Consider the following 19634-nt stretch of genomic DNA (forward strand, 5'->3'; position numbering starts at 1 on the left):
AACAAACATTGTTTAAAAAATTTTTATCTCCTTTGGAAAAACTCTGACTTGGAGATTTTAATTGCAGGGAATCTGTTCCTAGTGCTATTTTTACATGTATTGGAAAAGTATCAAAGCTAATTTTTTAGAAGAGGAAATTATACTTTAAAATGCACTATTGTGAGAAAGTGACTCCCTAATGTCTTTGAGTTGGTGCTTTGTTTCTCGTTAGAAGCATCTCCTGTCTTCCCTGATGAGCCTGCTCTTGTTTTCAGTGCTGGTTTACTTTAAGATGCTTTTGATCCTGTATTCATTAAAACCTGATCCTGCTGCTTCCCACCAGCCCTAATGGTCTGTGAAATTATTTTCCTTTCTCCAAGATGCTGTTAACTCTGCTAGCACCTGCAGAGTAGAGGAGCTCAGAACATTGTCAAAAGTCTTCTGATTTATTCAAACCAGCTTTTCTCCACAAACAAGAATTAATCTTCAATGTTATCTAGCAATCTTCCTTAGTGGAGAAGTGGGAATGGACTGCAACAGAGTCTGAAGGTTTTTATCACTACTGTTTTCCCCTTCTACAGGTACAGACAAAAGACTTGAAAATCGAGGATAAGATTCACTCTGTATTACAGCATGAAAGTATGAATGAGCATAAAGAGCTTAAACAGCTGGAAGGAAAAAAAAAAAAGTAAATCCAGTACGAAAACAGTAGGGAACAATGAAGCCAAGTGATGTAGTAAAGAAAAAAACATAAAACTGCATTTGCAGTCTGGACCTTGCAGGGAATAACAGCAGTTAGAGGAAAACCAGGGTTTTTAAGGTATCCACAAAGAATTTTTCAATTACGTAGCATCAGGATTCATAACTAGATGACATTTAGTCTTGTTCTGTTTTTTAATGTTGGTGGAAGAGAGGAGAGCTCTCTAATTTTGACACAATGATAGATTAATATTAGCTGTCAATATGTACTTTATTGCACAAATTCTAGCAAGTATTGTGACTTAAATATTGCTACTCTAGAGCATTCTTACAGAACTGAACAGCTTAATGAGGAGCCAATCAGTTGATTTTGCCTTCTCATTAGCAATGTCCTGCAATGACTATTATGGCATTAAGTTACTGCAACCAAAATGGCAGTAATAAGTATTCTGATGTTTAATTTCATTTGAATATGCACTAAGTTATTGCATAGAAAATTGTTTTCTAGAACAGCGATTTCAAAACCAGGCGTTCAGAAGCCACAAAGACCAACCAAAAGTAAGGTTGTCCATGCAATATTTTGGTCCTATTGTAGAAATCTGCATGCTGTAGTCTTTAATTGTATGATCACGTTATCTTTAACCTGATTTCCTAGGAGACAAAGCTTACATTGTTTGATGTTCCCATCTTCTGACCCCTCAATAGCTTCTAATTCAGCACTGTTTTCCAAGAAAAAGTAGCCTCAAAAATCATTGCATTCTACTACATTCCATCAGAGCAGGGATTGCTAATTCCAGCATTTACAGAACTTTTTTTTCGCTGGACTGTGCTATCCCTTTCTGTGACTGGGTAAGTTTACAAATGATTAATTGAAATGTTGCCTCCTGTATGGGTTCCCAAGCTTTACATAACTCACACTTCCTAAAATATTTACTGACTGCAAAAATAATTAATTTCTTTCTGGGGATTTCCTCAATTATCAGATAATGGTGTCTTGCTGCTTAGAAATATTAATGAAGCTATCTTAACCAGTACCCCTGTGATTTTAAGTGATAATATGCTTCATGCAATATAGACAGAGAGGAAAAGAAAATCTTAGAATTTATCCAACCAGAGAAAGTAAAGCTTAAGTTAGAACTATGCACTAATCTAAGTGCCCAACTTCATACACCTCAGGCCTTACTACTGAGAGAAGTCAGTATTATTCAGTTGTACTTTCTGTGTTCAGATCAGAGTTTTACATCTCTCCAGGTGTGTGGCTGTGAACACTCCCCCTTTTTGCAGAGCTAGCCCAGCTGTTCACACAAAAATAACAAACTTCATAATCAGTTAAACACTTCAGGTGGGGGGATTGTCACACAGGTCCTAAGGCAGGGGCAAATCCGCTAATCCAGATTGGTGGTGTTTCTTAATCCTGAGACCAGGATTTTGTTTTTCTTGCCATATTCACTGTAAAACTAATTAACAAATGATAACCAAGACCTTGGGAGAAAGTGACACTACAATTCTGAGAATAAACTAAATCAGAGCAGGCTGCAAATTTGTCTGGAAGGCAGACTCTGCTCCTCAAAGCTCATAAGGAATAAGAGAGGCAGCCCTTGCCTGGAAAACAGTTTGCATTGTTCCGAGAAGTGATTTTTAGAAGTTTAGCTAATGAATGTCAGGCAATCATGCTGCCAGGACACAAACTCAACTGTCTACTTTTTTCCACTACCACAAAAAGTGGAAACAGTGATCCCTGCTGTTGGAGTGTACTTAAGAAGGTTGAGATTTTAGGTGGGAAATAGTCATTTGGAGGACAGTTTTCTGCTGTTAGTGGTAAGAGGCCATTACAGATAGGCCTGATGTGCCCTCTATTCATGGTCCAGGGCCACTGCAAGATTCCGTAGTGTTATCTTTAAACAGTTGCTATTATTAAGGCGAAATTACAACAACATTTGATTGAAAAGTGTGGGGTGCTAGTCCCACCTGCAGAAAAGCAAATCACTATGTACAAGGACCATTAGGGAAATCTTTCCTTGCTGTCCCCAAAATTATGCCTATTAAAATAGTTCACTTCATTCCCATTTTAAAAGTTTCAGTCAACCAAAAGACTTAGTCCTTATTCCAAGTGAGGGCAGGTTTCCATGACTGACCTGGCTGCATTTTAACTTTTATGGATTCTTCAGCATCTGGTCTGTCCTAATAGTACTGCTCTTGGGAATGTCTAATGCTGCAGTTTTGTGCTGCTCAAGGACCTGAACCTGCTTCCAGGGAAAAACACACCACTATCTCCAACTCTGGCAGTCTTTTTTTGCATTCTAGCAAAACACCTCTACTGAGTGAGTCAGTATTTCAAGAAGTACTGTGTATGAAAACCATGCTGTCTTCTGAATGCCTTCCCCCCCCCCCCCCCTTTTAATTGCTCATAAAAACTTTGGAAATAGGTTTTGAGCTTACCAAAGTAACTGAACTGTGCTGCTGAAGAAGGTATTAAAAGGGTTCAGGATCCTGTATGTGCATAAACATACAAAAAGAATGAAAATGACATTGCAAGCACTGCAGAAAAGCATAGCAAAGAAAAAAAAAAGCCATATTTTTGCTAATTTAATTCTGAAGCCTCAAATGCCCTTTTCATCTTAATTTTTTTCCTTAAGATATTTAAAACCTTAAATACCTCATTCCAGTGTGACATCCAGCTGCCTCAGTCTGAGGCAATTACTGTCTTCCCTGTTCTTTAGATGCATCTCTGGCTCACTGTTGCTGAAATTCTATTAGTCATGAACTGTAAATTTAAGTATGAAACTGTTTATTATAAGAGTCAAACTCCTATCACATCCCTACTGGGCTTACATCTTCCTACTACTAGTCAGCATAAACTTAGTACATGCTAAAGTGGGACTCTAAAGCTAGCATGTATTTTCCCTGATGGGTGCTATTTTGATTCTCACGTGCTTTTCAGTCTGTGAAACCTGACAGGAATTCCCATTTTCTACGCAAGAGTGTGTGGAATCCTACAGGATAAGCTCATGTTATCATTGACTCAACTGAGTGGCACAGCATCAATCCTAGTTGTTCTTGAAGAATGACCATTAGGGTTGGGGTGGTTGGTTTTGGGTTTTGTTTTTTTTTTTTTGAAGTGGTATCTTCAAGATTGGTAATTCATTGATTTCAAAGCAGTAACGATAACTTCCTTATCCCTTAAACTGTTGTCACGTAAGCACGAGTCTATACTGTTCTGTAACCAGAAAATTCTCGGTGTTATACAATTATATCCACCTCTAGAAGACACGCACATACAGTATCATCTACTTTATTCTATGTGGTCTCTAAACATTTGGGTATTTTAAACATCTGTGATGGAGTTGCAGAAGGAGCTTGTAAAAACAAGGAAGAGGAAAGGAAAAAGAAAGCAGCTGCCAAGTTTTCCCCCCTGCGGATGCCATGTCTCAGTTAGCTATGAAATAAAACTTCACCTTTCTTAGCTGATACATCAACGAGTTCCTCCTGGAGGGCCAACAGGCACAAACACTGCAGCAATGTAATCTGTTTTTTCTCAGTACGTGCGTGACTCTTCTCGTCTGCCTGGAACCACCAAGAACTGACAAGGTTCCTAGGAGAATTCTGGCAGAAATGTTTTCAAAAAACATTGACCGTGATGCCAGTGGTGGCTGCTGCGCAGGAAGCCAGCTGTTGGCGTTACATGAGGACAAGGGGACATGCAGGTGTGCACAGACTTATTTATACTTGTGCTATTTGTAATGAAGGCCGTTCTGCAGAAGAGGTGGTGATTGTCTTAAAGCTTCTAATGCCTTAGCTTCAATGTAGTCTCTACTGGTGGTCAGAAAGAATTAATCAGAATAAAAATGAAGAAAGACCTTGATTTCCACATTATGTTTTTACTGTAAGCACAAAAAACTCTATAAGTACAGTTGTATTGCTAATTAAAGAGGAACTGGTTTTTTGTTGTTTTTCTCCTTGCATCTCTTGAAAATGATTGAAATAAGAGTTCCCCCTGCTGGTAACCGGCTGAGTCATAAATGGACTCAGGGTTGGGCCTCTGGAGCCAAGAGAAGGTAGAAGAGAGGAAGATAGAATCTCTTCATATCTTCTCAGTCTGACCTTCATGTTTTGCACTTGCAGTGCTTTATTTAAGGCACTTAATAAATTAAGCTCCTACTCAACTGATTTCCAAATTTTTCATTTTGGAAAAGATGTCATTATCACAGCACTACTGCTTGCTTACAGCCAGGGAAATAAAGACAGATCAAGCACACAGGACTAAAAAGAAGAAGGTAGTCGTCTTCATTTAACTAGATTTGCACCCTTCTAATAAACTGGAGAATGTCTAAGAAAAGCAGAGAGACAAAGTGAGTCACAGCAGAACTGGCAAAGCCCAGGCTGCTGGTAGAGAACCTGGGCGCTGTGCTGTAATTCCGTGAAACCTCTATGCTGCTTAGAGCACGTGCTACCACAGAACACTTCCTTCTCTGAATAAGCAAACCATAACTTGCCAGCAGTAGTTAAAGATGCCTTTGCGCAGCCATACCCTAGATGTTATGCAGTATCTAGGCAAACTGGAGTAAGTTCTGTCAACGCTTTGTACGTTACTAATCTCTTGAAGACAGAAAGCCTTTCCTGACACTTCACCAGAAATTCAAGCATTGCCTCTGAAAACAGTTGCACTGTTTATTAAAAAAAAAGAAAAAACCCAAAAAGCTATTAAACATAATTATCCCTCTGCAAAAGGTGCTGCCAAGAGGAGCTACCAATTCTAATAGGAAAAAGTAACACGGAGGATAAAAACTATTGGATCCTAACCCATTTCCTTTGGAGTTTACCTGTCTCTATGTAGAGACAGCTCAAGTCAAGCAGGAACGTACACCAAAAGCCACTGGGCAGGCTTCTCAAAATGTGGTAACCGGTCTGTCACCAGGGAGAGGCATTACAGCAATCCTCCTGGCAGCTCCAGGCTGGGGACCTGTTCTGTGGCAGTGTTGTTAAAACTGTCCAAGAAGAAAAGCCAGTGCTGATTTGAAAATAGCTTCTTGAATTGCTTCTGCAGCCTCCTCTGGGATCTCACAGTACGTGAGGTCTGGAGAGAAGACAGCAAGCTGTCCAAGGAAATCCAAAGGATTCAGACTCAAGGTAGGTACAAGAGCTGCCTTTGTTTTAAGAAATTCTTATTGACTAAGAGTCGGAGGTGCAGCAAGAACCAAGCTGGAGCAATACCAAGAGCAGGCTTTTGAGCTAAAGTGGGTCAAGGGAGCCTGCAGCAAACAGGGGAGAGAAAATCTCCTTTATTTTCTTTCTTCTTGGCAGACTGATATTTAAATCTGTGCTCTGAATACAGACAAGTTGAAGATATTGCTAAAGACAGCTCTTCGCTTAGAAAATAGATGCCGGGAAGCTCCCAGCTTCATTCTTTCTGATGGTTGTCTAGGCTGCTGCAGTGCGGGGAGGGGGACAGGCCTGTGGCTTTGAGCAAGAGTTCCCTTGAAACTACGTTGGCTTCTTTTCAATGGTTAAGGAAAAAATTAACACAATCTTTCGGTTTTGGTGGTTTGGTTTTTTTTTTTTAAGACACTGTCTCTCCTAGAGCTACACCCAGACTTGAGGCAAAAGGGGGGGAAGAGTTCAGGAAGAACAGTCTTCCTAGCGTGCACACAGAGGAGGCAATTTCACTCGAGATGCTGTAAATAAAAAGATCACCGATAACAGACTGACAGCACAGTGGAGAAAGGCTGCTGCTGTCTCAGTCCCTCAATTTCTGATCATGTACTTTCTCAAGAGCTTTAGTCAGTATAGAATTATCGCTAATAAGCAATTCTGCTTCCGTGGAATCAAAATAAGAGTGATTTCCCTTTGATTTGTAGCACACATTCTAGAATAGAGTAGTGGTTTGTAACAGCAATGACTCAAATATTCTTAGCAGGTGACATGTTTGAACAGAAATTCCAAGATTATCACGAGGAAGTGGATGGTTGAGGAAGTGATTTATAATGCATTTATCAGGTCTTTGTATTTGCACAGTGACGGGAGCTGGGTCTATCCTTACATTAGATTACTAATTTAGCAGAAGGGAAAACAAGCCTGCAAAACTAAAGAATTGAGAGCTCGCCTAGAATCTTTCTGCTGCTTTTGGTTGCTGAGTTTGAGAATTGGTTACATTTAAGATAGTGCTAAGAGATAGAGGAGCGTAAGTCCTATAAACACAGAGAAAAAATAGTTTTATGATTAAGACACACGAAAGATAACTGATTCTTATCTCTGCCACAGTGTTCATGAACAAGTCATGCAATGTTTCTGCTCCTTTTGTAAAACAGAAATAGTATTCATTACCTTAGAGATACTGGGAAGCATAACTGTCTTCAGGGCAGCCAGACTTTCCGTACAGTAGCAGATGCCAGCACATGGTGATCACCAGGCAGTATCCATGGCGTTAAGTCACAGAAGCTTTTACTTCAGGATTCTCTACTACTGAGAACATGTTTGCTTGCTACTTATCACTTGACCTTTAAGACAATGTAAGTTAGCAAAGAGGTGAAGGTGACAGAGAAAACCCTTTAATAGCCTCGGGTTTAATTTTGCAAAAACGTGTTGTTTGAGTAGAGCTACAGGATAGTAAGACAGATTAAATGAAAACCAAATCTGAGGCCAGAAACACTGGAGGTGGGGGGGGGGGGGAGGCAGGGGATAGAAAGGGAGACTTACAACAGCAGCTCAGGAAAGAGATCAAGATCCCATCTGGAGGGGCAAAAGGCCAAAGCCACGGAACAGATGGAGACCAAGCGACAGCTGGTAGAAACATGCTTTCATGTGTAAAGTTTGCTCTTTGGAGAATTTTGCTCTCCAACTCTGAAGGCATCATTATGGTAATAACTCCTCCCCGTACAACACTGGGGAGCTAGCCTGTGCTCAGGAGCGGGTGTGCGAAAGCTCACCGTGATGGTGGTTAATTAACAGGGGCCCTTTCAACATTTAGAAGCTGTTGTCACACAACCTTGGCATGGTTTTAGCAGCAGAGGGTCCTGTTCCTTCATCAGCAGGGGGGATGAAAAGAATTAATTTGGGCCCCACTGGTTAAGCAGGTTTCCTGTAAACTTTTACATATGCGCCAAGAGCTGCTTCTGGTTTAGAAGGGCTCAGATGAAGGATATAATGTTCATCTCAATGTTTACACATATTACCTTAATAGAAGAATGTCCAACTGGCTGCTCCACCAACCCAGTTATGGAAGTCACAATCAGAAGAGGGGGTTGTCTTCAGCACAGGCCTTTAATCCAGGATCTTTCCAGGCCACATCAAAGAACTAATGTAATTCTAAGTCTAGCCCTCTCCTTGGAGAGAGCTGTGCTATTTCTCCCCAAGATCAGCCAACGATACCGAAATTAAAGTTCTGGAAAAGTGGCCATTGTCACTTTTTCTTTAATAAAGATATGGAGGTTTGGTTTTTTTTTTTCCTGTTAAGGCAAGAACTTCATCCTGCTGCTAGGATCTAGTAATGCAGCTTTGATTACAGACAAAAAAAAAAGCTTAATCACAGTTAAAACTAAAGTATTACATTTTAAGACAATTTAGAATTAAAAAACTAAACCAAACAAAAAATCCAAACACTCCCCTTCTGATTACCTATCCTGAGTCCAGTTTCGTAACAGATTTTGAGGTACAAGACAATAAATTAAAAGTTCATTCCAACTGCAGAGATCAACCATTTCCTCAATGTGATGTCTTCTTTACTCCCTTCCCAAATTTGGCATCGAGTCCAAGGCCTGCAAAGAGATAAAATAATCCATGTGCATAGAAAATTGCTTCACATTCTTCAACAACACAAGGAACTTTGTGAAAAGCCAGCTTAACAGCACCGATTTACTCATGATCGCTCAGAGGTAGCGACCTCCCTGGTGTGGGGGCGGGGGGGGGAAAGACCTAACAGATCTGCTAGAAGTCCCGCTCCTCTTTTCCTGCACGGTGGGACTACTAACACACTCCTCCCTTGAGAGCATTCTAATACAGTTACGTTTTTTTTGACCAGCTCTGCCCTCACTGTACATCATCTCTACTGAAGTTACCAGGGGGAGACCTCAGGCGTTTGCTCCCCAGACTTACCCAGGAACACCAGGACTGTCCCCACCCACTGCATCGTACTGATGGGATTGGCAAATAGGATGACAGAGGCTAAAATAGTGAAGAATTTGCGGGTTGTGGTGATGATGGAACAAGTCAGAGGTCCGAAGTATACCACAGTCATGAAAATAAAACTCTGAAAACAGATAAAAATAGATGCCTTTTGTCACTCTGACGGGAAAAAGTACAACACAGATCATATTTTCAGATGAAAAGCCATCAAGATAGAGCTGGAAGAATCTTATTTCAAATCCTGATTATTTGCATACAAACTTAAACCAGTTTTATTCTGAAGGTAGCCTGTACAGAACAAGCAACAGCCAAAGCAATGGGAAGCGAGGCAGCCTTACTTTGCCATCTCCCCACTAGGCAAACATCCCAGTGAAGACTGCAGAACAAGGGAAGTGTATTTACCTGACCCAGTGCGCTTGTCAGGCCAAACAGGAGGATATTGTAAATGATGCTGGGGTAGCGTTCCGTAAAACTCAAGAACTCCCAGAGCTCTCCGGTGAACAGTATCCCTGGAAGAACGATCGAGACGAAAAGCAGGAGTTATGAGCCCAGAAGCAGCCTGAGCAGCCACTGCCAACATAGTGCAATTTCGGTTTACACTGATAACCCAACCGGAGCTACTAACAGCAAAGACTAAATTCCACACAGTGGAAAACAAAGAGAACAGGAGAAAAAGCGATCACCTTCCTAGTTAATTAATGAAAGAAGCAATCATTGACTGGAGGGCGCCAGCCTGCAAGGGGACTGCTCAGAAGTGAACAAGCCTTGGCAGCCACGCTCCGCGGGAAGCACTGTCCTCTAGTGGGCCCGAGAAGAGCTACACCGAACCCCGGCAACAAAAACCCCAACCCAGACAAAACAGCAAATTATTTGCAAAAAGTGCTCTAGGCCCATTTTTGGACCGTGACACAACGGCTCGTCCCACAGGGCAGTCTCCGGGCACGGTGGCTGTGGGTTTTGCAGGGTGCTCCTTACCAGCCCCCAGGAACAGGGTGGACCACAGATTAACGTTCAGCATCATGTGATTGGAGCCCGTTTGGTAGTGAGCTCTCATGTGGTCCTGAGACACACCGGTTAGCCCATCCAAGGTCAGCGACAGCAGCTAAGAAAAGGAAAGACAGAGATAAGTGAAAGCAAGGGAAACCTTCCTTCATTATTTCTTCTCTACAAGGAAAATCTGGAGCCTTCGCCCCCTTTTTTTACATCCTGATCAATTGCCTATTCGACAGCAGTTACGTGGCCTCAAAACATACGCTGAGAGCAACGCGCCTGTACTCACACCCTGATCTCGCACCGTGGATTAAGAGTGCGCCCCTCAAACCCCCGTGCCCTCCTGCGGAAGCGTTTCCGCGCCAGCTTTAGGGTACACCTGAGGTACAAAGGACATGGCCTTATCTGTGTTGTAACTGCTTGTTCCTCCTCACCCCTGCCAGGTTATTTGTGCCTTGGCAGTACTCACCAGGAGGAGTTCTCCATAGCCAAAGACGTGGTCATCGCTCCCAGCCCCCTTTTTGGGTTTGTACAGAAACAGAGCCACGCCTGCCACTATCAAGAGGACGCAGAGATACTTGGCCGGGGGATACTTCTTCCGCAGCAAAGTCACTCCTAAAAGCATGACTGTAAAGAAGCAACATCACAAACCGCTCCCAAACCCGCCTCAGGGGATTTTAACTTGGCCCAACAGAACAACACACAGATAAAACACAGCTTGTGCTTCCGTGGCAGAGCGGACGGAAGGGGAGAGGCGTTGTTCTGACAGCTGAGGTCTTCCTTGAGGGCACAGAAATCCACACAGACATACAAGAAACATGAGTTTTGCGTACCTGGAATGGGCTTACAGGATTTGCCTAGGACCTATAAAAGAAAGAGGCGACATTAACCATCCGCATCCCGTCACTCGCCCGCAAGGAGAGGGAGCACAGCAACGCAATGGCGAGCACCGGGGACCAGACCACCCTCACACCCCCTCCAATAAATCACGCCAGCTGCTACAAAGACAAAAACCCTGTCACAGGGCAACTCCTAATTAACAGCGAAGGTCTCAGAAACCATCTCAACACCAGCACCAACTCCCAATTAGCAAATTCCTGGAATTTCTAGGGATTGTTCTTCTCTTTCCAGAACAGTCTCGAGCTCTTTTAACCCCTCTCTGCACACCCGGTGCTGACTGAAACACAGCGATACAGCCCCACCAACGCAGCTGCAGGACAACAAATCTCAAAATCAGTTTCCCTCCACGTCATTTCTCCAGTGGGTCCTTCCACAGCCTTCGCTTCCCCTGCGCAGTGCCCGTTTTTGGGGCACCCCAAGCACGGGGGGGTAACCGTTCCCCCCCGCAGAGCCCTCCCTGCTCCACCTGAGTCGGGTAGCTGACGAACTGCAGAGCCGAGTTGCTGGAAACCATGGCGCCCAGATAGGAGAGGGAGCAAGCGGCGTACAGCCAGCTCCGAGTGCGATCCGCTTTGACGGCATCAAAAAACTGGATCACTGGGAGGAAGATAAAGAAGAAGGTCAGCAGAGCTGCAGACGGCCACCGCCATCACGAAGCACCTTAAGAACATCACCAGAGACGCGAGGGACGACCCGCGCCGATGCTGTGCTGTAAAAGCTGCAGGACCCGACCCGTCCGGCGGGTAAAACCCCGAGTACCGACTCCCAGCGGTTTCCCGAGCGCTGGAGGCCCCGGCGCCCAGACCCAGCCGGCGGCTGCCGCGACCCGACGGACTTACGGAGCTTGGCGAAGGCGGCGTTGATCACGCACTGGATGAACACCAGGGTCAGGGCGTACTTGAACTTCTCCTGCTTCGCGCCTTCCCCGTACCGTCCCCGCGTGCTGCAAGAGCGGGACACGGTGAGACAGCGGCGGGAACCGGCCCGGAGCAGCCTCCCCGGGGCACGGTGAGACAGCGGCGGGAACCGGCCCGGAGCAGCCTCCCCGGGACACGGTGAGACAGCGGCGGGAACCGGCCTCAGGAAGGCTGCCCCGGGCCGTGGCCTGCAGCGCGGGTGGTGGCGGCGGCGGCGGCCGCCGGGGCCCCCCCCTCCCTCCCCGGTGCCCCCGGGCGGCGCTCACATGCTCTCCTGCAGGATGCCGTAGTAGAAGTAGCAGGCGAAGACGCCCAGGAAGCAGACGGGCAGGCGGAGGCGCTCGGGCAGCGCGGCGCCGTTCGCGCTCGTTCCCATGGCGGCGGCGCGGCCGCTCAGCGCCGGGGCCACGTCCAGCACCACATCCCGCAGCGCGGCCGGCGGCGGAGCGGGCTGCCTCATACGCCCGGCCTGCGCCCGCCAGCGGGTCAGGGCCCGCCCGGCCCAGCGCCGTCCGCCCGCCGCGCTGCCCGAACTGCCGCGGGGCGGCGGCGGGCGGGCGGCGCGGGAGAAGCGGACGCGGCCGGGCGGGAGGGACGCGCCGAGACCCCCCCCGGCGACTCTCCGGGGGCGCCCCCGCCGCGGCTCGGCGGCGTTCACGGGCGCGGGGCGCCCCTCGGGGCGGGCGGCGCCCGGGGCAGCCCCGGGCCGGGGGCCTTCGCTGAGCGCGGCCCTCGCGGTGACGCAAACCGATGTGGATCGCGGGGATTGGCTGCACGACCGGGGGCGGAGCTAATGCCGTACCTGGGTGGCGTTGCCGCCGTCGCCTGAGCGACTTGGGCAGGGTGTACGCATGCGCAACGGGCGGGGCCGCCCCGTCCTCCGGCAGCGCCGCGCAGGTCCCGCCGCCCGCCCGCCCCCGTCTGCTGCCCCGGGAGCTGCCCCCGCCACCGGGAGCTCTGCCCCGGCAACACCCCGCGGCTGCCCGGAGCCGCACAGCAGGGTCCTGCGCCCCGGCCCTTTGCGTACGCAGGCGTTTCTCTGTACGCCTGACAGCGCAGCACAAGGCTGGGCTCCAGCTGGGGAGCGGGCCGTCAGCCTGCTCCCGGCTTCAACCACCACTATAGCCTCAATACATTAAATCCCAAAGCAGCACTTTGGATGCCTGAAATATTTATTTTGTTTCCTTTTCACTGGCAATGCATCTGCAAAACCCCCTCTAAACACAAGACACGAACTCCAAAGCTAACATTCCTCCTTTAAGCTTTGCAATACGTACATAAAATACAAACTCCAAACAGCTGCAAAAATAGTGTCTTTGGAAGAAAATAGTTTCTACATCAGATACAAGAAAATAGGCTTCTTCAATACAACCCTCAGCCTTTGCAACAGAACCCAAAATCAAACACTTTGTTGTCAAGAGGCTTTACAATCAACCTTCCTGCGTTACCCCTTCCCAGGCTCCGGGCTGGGAAGCAGCAGGAAGTTTCTCCGCAGCAGCAGCAACCACCCCCTGGAGCAGGGACCTGCACCCGGCCAGTTCTCACCCCGTCCCCTCCTCCTGCAGCACGGCCAGGGCACCGGGGAAGAGATTGGCTCACAGGCAGGGAAATCAGGCAGCAGCTCAGGTCCTTCGCCCTCGCTCACGCAGATTCCCAGGGCGCAGGGCTGTGGAAGCCTGCATTTATTAGTCACCGTTTAGCACGGCCTTCTTAAAGCTCCAGGCTTGTTTCCAGGGGTAAAGGTGTCCAGGGGTGGCACGGTCAGGGATCCACCGCTCTCCAGCCCCCTCTGTGCTCGCGAGGGAGATGAGCTGTGCAGATCCACGATGTTTTCTGCGCCGATACAGCCAAGGGCAGCGTCCTGCAGGCCCCTCCTCCCCCTTCCCCAGGGTTCAGCAGTCCCAGACAGCCGCAGGGGTGAGGGGTGCTATGAAACCCCACCTGAACGCTCCCCGCTCAACCTCGTTCATGGAGCCACGGAGCACGAGTTTCCCTCTGCTCCCTGCAGCGGTGCCCGGCTGCTCTTCACCAGCAAAACAATCACACAGGAAACAAAGACGATTCAACACAGGAAAGTGCTTTGAACAGGGGAGGCCTGGCAAAACAAGCCTCTCCGGCAGCAAGAAGTCCTGTGGCACACTGTACTTTACGGTTTCTATCGTCCTCGGAGGAAGCCTGCTGCGGTTCTCGCTCCCAGGGCTGCCTCTTGGCTGTCACGTCCCACCTTCAAGGCACGACTCTCCACAGGCTGGCGGAGACACACCGAAGAGCCGGCGCTGCTGTTGCTGGCTAGCTTTCCCAAAGGCTTCACACCATGAGGGAGCTGTGGAAGACGACGCTCTCCTCTGGCTGGCCATGCTTCCAGTGTTCGTAATTCAGTGAAGGAGACTTGGACACCTCGCCAAAGTCATCTATGGCGGCGTCCTTCCGCACCCCAAGGAACGGGGTGGGTGCCGGGGGCTGGCAGGATATAAATGTGCCCGTGCCAGGGCTGGGAGAAGCTGGAAAGCCCCTGAAGAGGAAACCCACGTTTGGGAAAAGAGGCTTCACCAGGCTGACAGGGCAGAAGGCAGAGCCGGTGGGGTTGAAGTGCACTTTGTTCTTATCTGGGCAGGAAGGCTGAAAAGTCTGATCGGGGCCGGGGGAGCTGAAGGAGACAGAGCAGATGCAATCAGGGATAGACACTCCCAAGGGCACTGAGCAGCCCCAGGGAAAACACCCAGGCGTGGGCACCTTTTGGGGGGCCGGACTAAAAGCTGAACTGCCTCTGTGAGCTGGGCCGCTCTTCAGACACAGCACGGCATGAAGAGCCGTTTTGGGAGAACGCTTGTTTACAGGAGAACCACCTCTTCTCCTCAAGGGGCTCTGCTGGCCGGGAAAAGCCCACTGCCTGGGACAGGCAAGGACCCCCAGACCCCCCCCCCCACATGTCAGAGGGTCAGCAGTTCAGCTTTCAGCTCTTCTCACCAGAGCCTGAGCAGCCATGTTTGTGCTGGGACTTTTTCCTGAGGCTGCTCCCTACTTTTACAGGAGGGTGGGGTGGCAACCGCAGCAACAGAAGCCTCAGCTGCCCCCACCCCAGCACCCTCCCGTAGCACCGACCGCACACAAGTTCTCCGCTGCCAACAGCTCCTCACACTTACAAAGCTTCTTCAAAGGCCCGGACCTTCTCGCATCCCTCAGGAGGTTCCCGTTTAAACATGTAACTGTGGTTGGGTCGAGGAGAAGAAGCGAAGGCCAGGATGGGTGAAGGGCTGCCCTCTTCTAACAGGGAAAAGATACTTTTTGAGAAATTTTGAAAAGAATCCAACACTAACACCAGACATGCTCTTCTAGACCCTGTGGCTGCAGGCTACAATACTCCAAAGCTGCAGCATTTTATCTGCTTAGTTCCCAGCTCACATCCTCCCTCTAGCACTGGAAACCACCCACCCGGAGGGGAATTACCGGAGCTTTAAAAGTCTGCAGCAGTTTATGCACCAAGACCCCCTCTCCCACCTCAGCTGCAGACAGGGAGGAGCCGCCACACCGTGGTTTTTGTGGCACTGATCCCCTTTGTCCCCCTGACCTCCCAGCCCCTCTGCTCTCTCTGGTTTACCTTTCTCCTTTGGATCCGGCTGCACCTCGTCCGCCACAGAGGAGGGCTCTTCTGCTGCCAGTCTCACCAGGGTGTGCGGAGAAAGGTGGAGAGGCACGGAAGGGGAAGGAGAAAGAGACAGGCTGCTACAGCTGCTGCTGCTGGGCTCCAGAGTCAGGGACGCATCTCCGGAGCCTCTCTGGGCAGGCGCTGGTGCTCTGTGGCCATCTGGGACATCCAAAATCTAGGGAGGAAGCAAAGCAAGAAACCTGGGTCACCAGCGAAAAGGCTGAACAGCAGTTGCACCTGCAGACAGCAGCTACTTGGGGTGCTGGATCCACTTCAGGGATCTCTATCTGTAACGCACTGCAGTTCACGACCTGTCTGGGATCACCTCTCCCACTCCTGCACTGTACAAAGTGGTTTTTGGATCCCAGTCTAAGACAGCATCTTAAAGCTGTCCGTGAGGTGTCCTCTACCCCCAGATCACTACTGGCTCATCTGTTGGCACCGGCAAGTTTTAAGGAGAGAAGGCAGCAGCCACTGGACCCACTTTAGACAGTTACATGCCTAGAACAAACTAAAACTAAACACCGAGACCAAGAAACAGCTATAGGTGGTGTCTTTAGAGGAAAGGATTTCCAAGACCACCCAGAAGATTTGGGGCAATCTTTGACCTTCACTTACCCGCAAAAGCTCTTCATCTCCCTGCCCCTTCACAAACACCTCCTCCAGTTCCTGGTTCAGCCCTTCCAGGCTCCTGTGCAAGCAGGGGCTGAGCCTCAAAATGGGACATGGAGAAAGGAAGCCTGAGGGAGAGTCCTGTAATGATCCAGAATCAAAGCAGTTACGAGTTCTGTCTGCACAAACTCGGCAGTTACACCCTGTTCCCACAGCTCCCCCGGGCTCAGCCGAAGCCTCCCAGGCGTCTGCTGGGAGGAGACGGACAGCAGCGCCATATAAACACACTAACTGCAGGTCAAAGCGCAGGGACACACGGAAGAGGTGGGAGAAGACAGAACAAATTCTCCCTTCTCAGGTGTGAAAGCAGCAGCCTGGGAACACCTTGGACACCTGCCCAAAGGAGTTTGCTCTCTCCCTCCCTAGGATGTACAGTGACAGCAGAGCACGGGGAGACGTGAACGTACCCTGAGTGATCCAAGGACAGCGTGGTCCCCCTGGAGTGGGGAGCTCTTCTCCTTTTCTTTGCCACTTCTGCCATTTAGCTTTGTTCGCTGGAGCTGCTGCTTCAGTTTGGCAATCTAGCAAACAGAGTTTCAGGTATAGAACCAGAGAAGCCAACACACCTCCACCAGAAAGGATCGTGCCTTGTCTCTCTCCTCCCCCTCTCTTCCAACCCACAAGGAAGTGCCAAAATAGAGACGGTTTCAATCGCACAAACAGTGGCTCTGGCCACCTCTCAAAGGATGAGCCAGAAGTATTCGCGAGGCCTTGGCACAAACTTCCCTCAAGTGGGTCTGGGTTATCTTCCACCTACAGAGCGACAGGAACCAGGCCCCGCTGGAGCCCACGTATGCCACAACACCGCCAAGCAACGCACCGAGTTTCAGCAGAGCTACTTTACAATAGCTGCCTGCTAGAGGAAGCCACAGAGATCAGTCTGCAGTTGAATCGTGGAGCGTTAGGGACGAGCACAAGGGCTACGGTCTCATCTTCAACAGTATCCTGTCCTCCCACTGCCCTCCCACGCAGGCAGGAGCCTCCTCTACATTAGCAACTAACACAGATCTCGCTCAGGCGTTGGGGGTGGTCTGGTTTACCTCTCTGCGGTGATCTGTGCTACCCCAAGAAGCAGAACGCTTGTGAACACTGGAGCTGGCTTTCCCCACTTCCACGTCATGCCAGGACACTGGAGTCTGAAGTGATGAGAAACACGGCTGAGAATAATCACAACATTTACTGGTTGGAGACTGGTGGTAGAGCCCTAAGAGTAAGCGATCAACTTCTGCCTGTTCACAGTCCTAGTCCTGCATTCCCCCGTTAACATGCTGCTCGCTAACATGCATTAAGAGATAACCATCTATTTATATTTGCCAAAACAAAGTCATTTTGGCCAGATTTGCACCTATCAGGAAACTGGACCTCACAGACCTACATAGCAAGAGACCTGCCCAGAAGTCAGTGCCTCAAATCACCACAAGAACCTGGCGTGATAAAGCACTCCGAGCCATTACTGTGGAGGAACAACCGCAACCACCCCCTGCGCCGCTTGCACAGGCTCCCGTCTGACAAATGGTGACGTAGGGCTGCAGGCACTCACTGTACGAAGAAGCGTTACCGAGAGGAAAAGCCTCACCCAACTGTGAGAACACACAACTTGCTTCTGAGACCTCAGGCTCCCATATCGGAGTTCAAAGGCGTAACCAAAACCCGAGTTTGGCCTGCAGACTGACGGCTGCTGCTGCAGCAGCACGGGAAGAACCCAGCTGCCTCTCCAGCTCACGTCCCTCCATCTGCAGGGCTGGCAGTTCTCAGCTGACTCTCTTCATGCAGAAAAACAGCCTCAGCACCACATTACACAGCTGTTTTCCAAGCGACAGCTACACTCTGAATATCAATGGAAATCAGAAAGGGCAGTTAATCTGATCAGCAAAGGGTGTGAACTTCCTTCCACTGAACTCAGCCCTCTCGGCAGAGACTCCAGAATCGGAACGGTCCCAAGGCACATCATTTTCAAGACCAGCCATCATTTTTTCCCCAACATCACATTTGAGTGCCTCTCAAAACGCTCGCTGCTGCCTGCCATTTCTGTGGGAGGCTTTGGACAATCCTTCCCTCCTCCATCCTCAGTGACAGGCTGCCAGAAGGTGCAAGGGCCTGAGAACAGTTCCCCTCCAAGCAGCTTAACTGATCTCCCCAGAGGCTGCTGCAAGAACAGCAGCTGTTTTAAACAACCCTGTTGAGTCACGGGGATGACAGAAGCCTCTTCTCTCAAAACAGAGTTGAAAATCTATTCAAACCAAAGGAACAAGGCAAGAGAGTTACCAAACTTCCCTTCTGTAAAGGGATACAGGTGATTTCTAGGTGGAAATCCAACCCTCTCCTGACTTAACAGGCTCTGAATGAAGCCCCTCCTTACACACACCACTGTAAGCAGAGCACACAGTGTTCCTACAGCTAGAACTGTTTGTTGTCCAGGTCTCCGTTTTGCAATGCCTGTAAGCAGCAGACATGGTGGCACAGGAGTTGTTCTAGTCAATTTACAGGGTTCGGTTTGAGAGAAGAAATCCATTCAGCCTGGCCCTGCTGAGCTCAGAGCAGTCGGTCACAGCCACCCCCGTGCTCCCCCTGATCCATGCCAGGCTGACCGACGTGATAGGAAATCCTACGGCAAAGACCAACCTCGCCACTTCTGCACATGGCACATCTGAGCTCATTTCCTACCTCAAATAGTCCCTCCTAAACAACTCCGACATCGTTATTTGGCTGTTATCCCAAAACATTGTGTCATTTTATATCCCAGTAGATCACACACAGAAGAAAGCTAAGGAGAAGAGGCAAAGGTCTAAAAGACAAATCCGCAGCCTGTCCCACGTTACTGCAAGAAGCCAGTCTGTGGGAAGCTGAACTCCGGCTGCTAATAACAGTCCTGCTTGGCAGAATGCGACAGAAACTCCCCTCCAGGCACTGGAAGCCTCTGAGCCCTGTTTGAGAAGTCACTTACTGCAGCCTATTGCCGTGATACCCAGAGCGCCGAGCGCTGCACCAGTGCTCACCAAAAAAATAGGGCCTAAAAAGGAAAAAAAAAAAAAAAAAAAAGCTGTTTGCAATAGGAAGGCCTGAAAATGAAGAGCGCATATGCGTCCCACCTCTCGTGGGCAGACTGTCAAGGCAGAAGGAAATTACGGAACCTTTTGTACTAACTGTGGCAAAACCGCTTCCTCAGAAAAAGGAGAGAAAAAAAAAATGCTTTGCGCAGCAAGATAAAGCCACAAGCTCCAATTGTGTATAGTGCTGCCATCCTCACCCCCACACCGAGCACCTGCAGTTGTATCTCTCGCTTAACCACCTTACGATAGCAAATCTACAGAGCTCTGCAAAACAGCTGATCAGCAGCTGAATAAGGAGGGAAGTAAACATGTGCTGGCTAGCAGAGAAAGTTCCAAGTTTGATAACTATTAAGCCTGAAAACACGGAAGGAGTGGCAAAGTCCCGGAGGTTACACGAGGAACATTTCGTTAATGCACACAGCAGTCTAGACCCAAGGACTTTATTCCCAGCTTTCAACAGACAAGTCATTTGCCACGCAGAGCAGATCGCTGCTCATTGCACGGGTGTGTTGCAAGGTGAAAATTAGCATTTGCAAGACACTTGCAGATAACCGATGAAAGGCTGGGGCACACCTGGCCTGTTCACTGCAGAGGAGCCATCAGCTCCGCGCTCAGCAGAATGGGAATTACCATCCCGGTATCTTCCATTCCAGGAAGACGGAG

At 48.8% G+C, this 19634-nt stretch overlaps 2 protein-coding genes across 7 annotated transcripts in view; both read right to left on the reverse strand.

Moving 5' to 3' along the window:
- Positions 1-7916: 7916 nt before the first annotated feature.
- Positions 7917-12195, reverse strand: SLC35B1 (solute carrier family 35 member B1). Its single transcript, XM_075775545.1, has 9 exons — positions 11870-12195; positions 11526-11629; positions 11153-11283; positions 10620-10650; positions 10256-10413; positions 9772-9898; positions 9199-9305; positions 8767-8920; positions 7917-8429 (listed from the first exon to the last, which is right to left on the reverse strand). The coding sequence occupies exons 1-9, from the start codon at positions 12061-12063 to the stop codon at positions 8377-8379; spliced, it is 1059 nt and encodes a 352-aa protein (XP_075631660.1). The 5' UTR covers positions 12064-12195; the 3' UTR covers positions 7917-8376.
- Positions 12196-12757: 562 nt separating this feature from the next.
- The window catches only part of FAM117A (family with sequence similarity 117 member A), a 31843-nt gene continuing 24966 nt past the window's right edge, over positions 12758-19634 (reverse strand). For 3 of the 6 annotated variants that reach the window (XM_075775473.1, XM_075775472.1, XM_075775469.1), the window contains 6 exons: positions 16962-17057; positions 16329-16442; positions 15868-16002; positions 15202-15424; positions 14747-14867; positions 12758-14250 (listed from right to left, as the gene is read on the reverse strand). In XM_075775473.1, coding sequence (XP_075631588.1) covers positions 13911-14250; positions 14747-14867; positions 15202-15424; positions 15868-16002; positions 16329-16442; positions 16962-17057 — 1029 coding nt within the window. In that variant the 3' untranslated portion in view covers positions 12758-13910. Of the gene's footprint in view, positions 14251-14746; positions 14868-15201; positions 15425-15867; positions 16003-16328; positions 16443-16961; positions 17079-19634 lie in introns of all 6 variants that reach the window. The other 3 variants (XM_075775471.1, XM_075775468.1, XM_075775470.1) reach the window with 2 other exon arrangements.

This window comes from Balearica regulorum, chromosome 24 (genome assembly GCF_011004875.1).
Source record: "Balearica regulorum gibbericeps isolate bBalReg1 chromosome 24, bBalReg1.pri, whole genome shotgun sequence".
NCBI lineage: Eukaryota > Metazoa > Chordata > Aves > Gruiformes > Gruidae > Balearica > Balearica regulorum.

Bases quoted from the DNA above. Each gene is read 5' to 3' on its own strand.
- SLC35B1 (XM_075775545.1), bottom strand. From the start codon at position 12,063: ATGAGGCAGCCCGCTCCGCCGCCGGCCGCGCTGCGGGATGTGGTGCTG. The intron at 11,630-11,869 runs GTGAGCGCCGCC...CCGCTCTTGCAG, and splicing joins GGCATCCTGCAGGAGAGCAT to CACGCGGGGACGGTACGGGG. The intron at 9,899-10,255 runs GTGAGTACTGCC...TCCTTTTCTTAG, and splicing joins GCTATGGAGAACTCCTCCTG to CTGCTGTCGCTGACCTTGGA.